This window comes from Lingula anatina, chromosome 5 (assembly GCF_051362555.1).
Source record: "Lingula anatina isolate TDL-2025a chromosome 5, LinAna3.0, whole genome shotgun sequence".
NCBI lineage: Eukaryota > Metazoa > Brachiopoda > Lingulata > Lingulida > Lingulidae > Lingula > Lingula anatina.
In genome coordinates, this window is record NC_141771.1 from 14,006,324 (window position 1) to 14,014,972 (window position 8,649).

An 8,649-nucleotide genomic window follows, 5' to 3' on the forward strand; every position below is an offset into this window, starting at 1 on the left:
TTTTTGGTGGTGATCCGGATCAATAATCAATCAATAATGTACAGTACATGCAATTTTAGTTTTAGCCATAATAATTGTGATTGGAAATGCAAAATAATTTTTTAACCAACACAAAAACCCAAAATAATTCCTTATCAGCAATATATGATAGAAAGAGACACAATTTTTCTGCATGTGCATGTGAAGTGTGTGTGCTTGCACGTACATGTGAAGTGTGTGCACGTGCACGTGCCATAAAAGAAATGTTCCAGTACGCTCATTTTCTTTCGAAAATACAGAAAAATGATGAGCATTAACATTTTCAGCTATTATCAATGTTATTTCTATTACGAAATAAATCATTTAACATTCATTATTATTGTAATAAGACTGAACGTGAATTCCAAGGAAGTTTATAAAGGATATACAGTGATACCTTTAGTAAATAGATTTATAAATATTGATCAAAATTAAGTCATATTCTTGTTAAATTTGGCCTCGGCCTATGGCCGCGGCAAGTAGATGGTACAAAATAAATGCAGGGGATTTATTTTGCGGTATGAAATCATTTTCAGAATGAACCAGTAGCAAGAAAACAGCTATAATTGTCATCATCATGTGCATTATATTGTTAAAAATTGGCCCTGCCTTTTAAAAGTGCGGTGGTTGTTTTTTTTCTTGACATTAGGTAATGTAACGCTTTGAATAAAATATCGAAGACAAAAGATTGCTAGTCACGAGTTGGTCAGACATATATCAAGCTGACAAAAGCGATTAGCATGTTAAGGATAAGGAATATTCACATCTATATGCTGATTGAATTGTGATAAATATAGAGCACATTCTTGGTAGACAGTAATAAAGGACTATCTCCGAACTGCAATTAGCATTAACAAAATGTTTCCTGAACTGGAAAATATGATAAAAATATCAAACAAAATCTACGTAGTTTTAGTTTTATTCTTCCTGCAACCCGACTCATTAAATGTTCGCGGCTTAATGGCCACACTTAAATTAAGCAACATTACTGTGAGTATATTTCGTCCACTATTTTACTGGATAATGGTGTCGATCCTTTTAGAATTAAAGGGATAGTGACTGTTCGTTTTGGTAAAAATATACTTACTTGGAGTAAATAACCATTTTACCACACTTACCGATGGTTAATATGAATCCATTCCGACATTCAAAGTTAGTCCATGCACATTTTTTTTCTAAAAAAGTTTTTTTAAAATAATAACCTCTTGAGAGAATATCACGGAGGAATAACCACCTGTGAAGGTGCATGTCGCCCGCATAACAGTTCCCGAAACAATATACCAGAAAAATATTTTATTTCATTTTTGCCACTTTTAATTAATTTATTTATTATTGTGGGTAATGGTTTAATAATTTATTGATTCATGCTTATAACAGTAAGAATGATTTTCCTCAGTGTTGATCACCGACATTACAGGGATAACAACTGTTAGTATGAGATTCACATTCACAATAAATACAACTCGTTAACAACTCATACAATTATAATAAATTCCATTTTACCCCCAAACACTTACAATTATTCTGGAATCTGTGCTTACGATTGCCAAGCGTACGCCCTTGGAATACAAGAATATATCTCGGAGCCCGTCTTAATATACTGTAAGATATCTGTAAAATTGTTTCGAGTAAATATACTGACAAACACTGACTTGCTGATACAATGTTTCTACGATGAACTAAGAACGAAATGGAATTTATTAAAAACAATTTTGAAGGAGCTCAAGATGTGCATTATATTGATGGAAATTGATCGTACTTTTTTAAAAGTGAGATGACTGTTTTTTCATTTATTTAGTTATTCATTACAATTCTAATTGGAATTCCCTTTAAGGTGGTATCGCTGTCTTTTTTTAATCAATGACACTGGAATTCATTGAGATTTGGACGATGGTTCCTCTTTACATTAGGTAATGTAACGCTTTGATTAAAATACCGAAGACAAAAGATTGCTAGTCACGAGTTAATCAGACATATATCAAGCGGTTTATTACTTACATTACCATGGTCAAGGAGCATAATGCAAATGATAAGGAGCCTTCATACACGTATCTAGATGCAGATTGATTCGTGATGAACATAGAGCTTAGTTTTGGAAATAATTAAGGGCAATTTCCAAACTGCAATTGGCTTAATTATTAAAAGTCCAGGATCCCCTGTGCATTTACTGCAATTATGCAGACATTGTAGCCAAATAAAGGGAAACTTACTAGTCGGGAGAGCCGTGCCAGCGGTTTGCTACTTAAACGAGCACTTCTCTGCTCAGACGTACAGGAAACGTTTTACGACTCGAAGAGAAAAAGACGTAAAAATTACTCTAGCCGTTTACTCGCCAGGGGAGGTAAGCGCAGGTAAATACAAGAGTATTTTGACAAATCACCAGATTACACGTACTGTAGAAAGATATGAATTTACCAAAACAGTGATGGCTTTAGTACCGTTTAGTTTTCGATTTGTTGACGGACTTTTTTTACACGCAACGTAAGTTATTATTTTTTTATTTCTTTTTATTATTGTCAGATCAGGATTCTACGGTGAGGCATGGCTTTGACAACTATTCCACCCTTTGTAGGTAAGTTCAGCGGGGTAGCAAAAAGTTATTATTTCTACAATCCATCATTACTCGTACATAATTCCATATAGAGAGGTGTGAACTATTGACAACCATATTAATTGTGTCTTGAAATGGTGGGACTGTAATGAAAAGATTTGTTTCTACAACGACCATTAAATGAATCAGTAGTTCGTTTTGTTGAGTGAGCTTTTTTCGTGGAGACATCTTATAGGGTCGACTTTGATCTGACTTTATCTCTTGTAGCAAGTTGCAGATGTTAATTATGAAAACCGAAAGTAATCTATTGTCACGTAAACAGAATATGTGCAGCACTTGGTTTTTGGTATCCTAAACCGTTGTATTTTTATCTAAATATAACTAAGGGACCATTCCCATAACCTTATCGTACTAGCTGGATCGATCTAACTATTCGGGGATTCTCGCTAGATTGCATTCAGTTTAAGCGGCTTAAATGTCTGGCACGTCCCCTCGAAACTTAGAGTACTTTGGTACAGTCGGGAAAACCTTTTTGGTCCACGATGTTTTGATGTTTTTCATATTGCTTTGTGAGGGGGTGGGGTTCTGCGCCTTGGCGAGAAACCCCCCTGAGATAGATCGATTCTGCTAGTACGATCAGGTTATGGAAACGCAGTCTAATAATGCAAATGCAATTTTCAAAAAAGGGACATGTTGAACCGTGCAGAGAATTGGAACCAAGCCATGGGATTTATTGGACAGTATCGTTATCTTTCCAGGGTTTATAGGCGATACCAGTACAAGCCTATTCAGTGCTTGTTCGAGTACGGAAACGGTTGCAAGTGGAAATGCGCCATTGTCTTGTGGAGATAGCACACGATGTATTACGAACCCAGTGTTTTCGTTCATAACCGGCTCCAGTCAGACCTGTCTCTGTCCGCTTACGTCCTATCCACAGGCGAATGGAACGTGCCAGAGCAGTGAGTGTTCCTTTTTGTCGTGATCTTGAGTCGTAAGATACATTTCTATCTAATTTTGTGTGAAATTCACTAATATGTACCAGTTTTCATGGGCGGATCCAGTATTATTCGAAGGGGGGTCCGCGGATAATAGCAAAGGGCTCAAGGCCTGCTGAAGGGTCCCAGGATATTTTGGTATTTTAGAGGGCGAACGGTGCCATTTGGTACGGTTTAAAACTATGATTCAGCTAGTCAAAACTCTAATTTCAGGTGGGGAATATTGGGGTGATTTTTTTTTTCAGAAATCCGCCCCTGATTATTCTCATCACGAGAGTGACTCAACATAAAGAAACTAAGAACTCTAAAATAGGTTGTAGTTCGTAGGTTTAGGCAAAGTAGACCTTGGTGTTTTAAGAGGGGTTCACCTGATATCTATTTAGTACGTAAAGTCTAGGCCCCAACCGAACGTATGGTCTGCTACGTGTGGTCTACGGCAAAAAAAAAAAAAAAAAAAAAAAAAAAAAAAAAAAAAAAAAAAAAAAAATGGGGAAAACGTGGGAGTTCGTGCGCGAGAAGCGTGCGACTTTTTGAGGACGCAAACAGCACGTAGAAACTTTTCACCAATTACTTGATTCCTTCTCTGCGATCTAGCTACGTCCTAGCGGTGATCGGGAGATCTATTTTACGGTCAAAAAGTATAAACATGTATGAAAAAACTCCGCGTCCAACAAATGTTCGCCTTTCTGTGAAATGTTAACACTGCTGCTTCTTTTCTATATTCCACATTTTTTTCCTCTGATGCTTTTATTGCATCTCGGTCTACTTATTTGTCGATAATTTTATAGATTATGAAAAACATGGCATTGTGATGGCGCACAATTTTCTCTGCACATTTGCAAAACTTTGCGGAGTTTTACAGGTTTCATATCTTTGTAGTTTCCGGTTCGACCTGTCAGACTGAGTTAGACTGCAATAAGAAGACATTTGACTGCGTTGGAATAAACGGGATGGGCTTGGACACTGCCTTATTGGACTTCCTGACGGTATGGCAGCAGAGTTACAAACACAATGTACACAATTCTCTCTCTCTCTCTCTCTCTCTCTCACACACACACTCACACGTGGACAGACATAATCGAACAGCGCTTAGCTATTTGCAATTAAAACACAAACACGTTTTATTTTGCCTTGTAAGGTGCGCGAGCAGAGTATTAAGTGCTTCTTAGGAGACCACAAACATCACTTTTTTACATAAATGTAGAGGTAGATATTGATCTCTGGATTATAATATTAACGCACTGGATTATAATAATAAGTCACTTTAGTCCGCACAAAATTGATAAGTTGGTCGGATTTTGAGTCTTTATCATTTACAATCCCTTAGCACTGTTGTGAAAATATCTAATACTTAGTTTCTACGCCTTTGCATATGCATAGTTGGGTTATCAGTCTTTAATATTTTTCATTTAGTCTGTAAACGTATTTTGAACCTAGGATCTAAGTTTTAACAAAGACTAAACGGTTCTAATAAGGGCAAATTGACACTTTTGTGAAACATAGGGCGAAAACTTTTTGTAAATAGGATTGGTAAACAATGTTACGGGGATAGCTGCTTGATATATGGGTTGTTCGCTTTTTAAGGAGTGTTAAGTGGGGGTGGGGAAATGGGGGGAGGATGGGGTTAGTGAAATCCACATGGTTAGAAAAAATGAAGCATTTAGATGAAATTAAATTTTTTTTCGTAGGTCAGTTTTGAATTTCTCAATTGTCAATGACCGATATGCTTTCTATTAAAACGCTCTTTTCAAATCTGTGGCTGATCGAGCTCCCTAAGCAACTTGGCAGGAAATTCAGTAGCCGTAGAGAAGATCAGTAGCCTTACAGCAGAGGAATAAATAAAATATAGACTCGCAACATACCATCTTACCGTTCAGCAATTTATTATCAACACATACTCCATCTCCTTTGCCTACCTTTTATCCATTATTAAAACGTTCTAATACACAATCTACTTTGCATTTTTCACCGTCAACACAGGTTTCAAATTCTCTATTCTACTTTCAGCCTATCGTTTTGTTTCTGTGTCAGCTGACGATGGAATACAACTTCCAAGTCCCGATTTGGGCGTGTACGGAAAGCCAGTGCAATCTCGTGGGGACTGGAACGCCGTCGATAATTCCTGTGGCCGTGGCGGTGCCTCAGAGACGAAAACGGGAAGGTACGAGTCACGGTACTCGAGTACACTAAGACTGGGCTCCCATAGCTAGATCGATCCATCTGGATCGGTCTAAATCTCTGGGGAGTGTCACTAAATTGCTATTACTTTAACCAACTTAAATGTCCTTCATGCGTACCGAATCAGCTAGGGGGTAAAGATAGTTACCCCCTAACAGCTTTCTCAATCTAGTGAGACTCCTTAGGGAGAAATATCGATCCAAATATCTGTGGGGATGGTCCCTAAGGGTCCATTCCCATATCCTAACGTTCTAACTACATGTGGATCGAGCTGTCTCTGAGGATGTCTGACACGCCTACTGAAGCTTCTAGGGGGGTAATTTATCATCGCACAGCTAAGCCGCTTAAGCTGAGAGCAATTTAGCGAGAAACCCCACAGAGATAGATCGATCCTGTTAGATCGATCTAGGTATGGGTACCCAGTCTGATGGTGCGGGTGCGTTCACAATGAAACTATCATACTAAGTAGTCCCAACTCACTCTGCCGGAACTCTCGCTGAATGCAATCCGATTAACAGATAAACACGCCACCTTTTGTTTTCAACGTACTCGTATAATCACCAGGTTTTCCGTATTCTCTCAACACCAGGAAGGGGTGTGTTCATCTATTAATCTGATTGCATTCAACGAGAGTTAGCGCGGAGTTAATACGAACCACCTCGCACGATTGTTTCATTATAAACGAACCCAAGACTACTTATCTTTAATAATGTCTTTAAATGGGCCATAACATACACAGAATGAAATTACCTGTTCCGATTCTACGAATTGGTGTTACAATTGGTGTTGGTAATTTACGTATTTGTGCTACCAGTATTTAACCTAGTATTAAATATTACAGATAAATTCACTAAAATTTTAATGGCGTTGTTATATTATCAATGACATGATCGATAAACAAACTTAAGTTCACAAGTGAATTTTTTTTTTTCACAATCGAACAAAACATTCGCTTTGAGAGCACATGCAGTAGTGGGTCAAATACGTCATACTGCAGAAAGTTTTGTTGGAGATAATGGGAAAGTGTGTGTATATGAGAGAGAGAGAGAGAGAGAGAGAGTGTGTGTGTTGGGGGGGGGGGGGTGACAAACTATTCTGTATATCCTGCATCCACCGGTAAAGCGTGTTCTTGCTGTCATAGCCACGCAGTCAGTGTGTTGTATCTTATCTTGCAGTCAACGAACCACCTGAAGCAGTTGTGGAAGACCTCGGAGCCCGAATTATGGCATCTCTATCTAGGAAAACGAGAAGCGAAACCGAAAGTGCCGTTGGCTCGGAGTTCTCGTCCGTTGATGAGACCAAATCGAGGCAAAAGCGTGCACCGGCAACTGTGGCATGCTCACTCAATCTCTCTTTATGGTCTAATGTGTTATCCTTTTTCTTGGGAAGCCAGACAAGTCCGTTCCAGTTTAACTGTGGGCCTCTGGTTCAGGCAGGATGGCAGCCAGGATGGGCTTAACAAGCATGATATTGTAATAAAATACGGGTAAATCAAGCCTATTGATCGGCCCAGCTTATTTGATATAATATGTTTGTCTTGCTGGCAGGAAAGTTGATATTTTATGTCATGCTTGCAATCAAGCAGGATAACGATAGCAGGTTCCTTTTAATTTAGAAGAAAAGGTTTTGCACATATTCCGGTGGAAGTATATCATTTTAAATAAGAAATATTTTATTGTCAAATTATTGATTGTAATGATCTATGTATTTATTAAAAAATACTTCGTGTAAATAAGTCATGGCATATGGGTCGGATCATAAGTGTTGGTTTATTATAACACGATCATATTGTGGCAAGAATAAGGGGGTTCCAGGAACCCCAGTTCGTTTCTTATTACTTTATACAGGTGATATTCGCCCCCTCCCCCTCCAAACTCAACCCTTTACTTTAGGCTGACCCTACCTGTACTCTAATCATATGGGACTCCGAACTCCGTCTCAAATGAATTACAATTTTTGTCATTCCGGGCTCCACAAAAACAGTGCAACAACAATGTCCGTTGTATTAGTTACCTCCGCCAAGGAGGTTATGTTTTCACCCCTGTTTGTTTGTCTGTCTGTCTTTCTGTCTGTCTGTCATCAACATAACTCAAAAAGTTATGGACCAATTTTGATGAAATTTTCAGGAACTGTCAGAAGTGGGCCAAGGAACAGATGATTGTTTTTTGGTGGTGATCCGGATCAATAATCAAAAATAAAAAACTAAATCATTATAGAATGAAAATTTAGGGGTGAAACGGCACGGAGACTTTGCTGCCTTGGCGGAGGTCTGCACTCTCGGAGTGCTTTTCTAGTTCAATAATACATTCATGTATGACGTTGGTTATTCTCAAGAAAGTGTGCATCGATTTTAATTAAAATAAAACTGAATAAAGAAAAAAGAAAAGAAAAGAAAACGCAGACATTCTGGTCCCTGTGCTGTGTCGTTTAACAGCTGTAATGAATCTTATAAAATGTTGAAGCAACTATGGAAATACTGCATGGTTACAATGAATAAGAGACCGATCTACGAATGAATGGGAAGCGGGCTCACTATCATGGGGGACTCTCTGTTACATTACACTCCGGGTGTAACAGAAAGTTCGCCCTTCATTTAGTTTATAATGGTTAGGGTTAGCCTGACCTAAGTGCGTCAAAATCTAGGACAAGGCTTGCCTGCGCAAATGAATGGGAAGCGGTCTCTCTCTCATGGGGTACTTTCTGTTACGTTACACCGGTGCAATGGCAGGGCTCCATATCATAAAGCCTGTTGCATGCGCTACGTCATTTTTTTTCTGCAATGAACTTTCCAAAATGTGTACTTCAAATTATTTAATCTCTGTTTTGTCTTAATAAAATTTTCTTCGAAATTTAGATACAATTGTATCAATAAATTGCTTTGGATGTTTTTTTTTAGTTCCTGTACGT

The 8,649-nt window shown here is 38.2% G+C and overlaps 1 protein-coding gene across 2 annotated transcripts; it reads left to right on the plus strand.

The window, feature by feature from the left end:
• The first annotated feature begins 2,218 nt into the window (after window positions 1-2,218).
• LOC147761679 (uncharacterized) lies at window positions 2,219-7,488 on the plus strand. Of its 2 annotated transcripts, none has more exons than XM_087012911.1 (6): window positions 2,219-2,359; window positions 2,539-2,590; window positions 3,328-3,528; window positions 4,444-4,550; window positions 5,572-5,725; window positions 6,918-7,488. In XM_087012911.1, the coding sequence occupies exons 2-6, from the start codon at window positions 2,560-2,562 to the stop codon at window positions 7,199-7,201; spliced, it is 777 nt and encodes a 258-aa protein (XP_086869037.1). In that variant the 5' UTR covers window positions 2,219-2,359; window positions 2,539-2,559; the 3' UTR covers window positions 7,202-7,488. The 2 variants fall into 2 exon arrangements, with proteins under 2 accessions (XP_086869037.1, XP_086869039.1); XM_087012913.1 differs by having other exon boundaries at window positions 2,221-2,369.
• The last annotated feature ends 1,161 nt before the right edge of the window (window positions 7,489-8,649 follow it).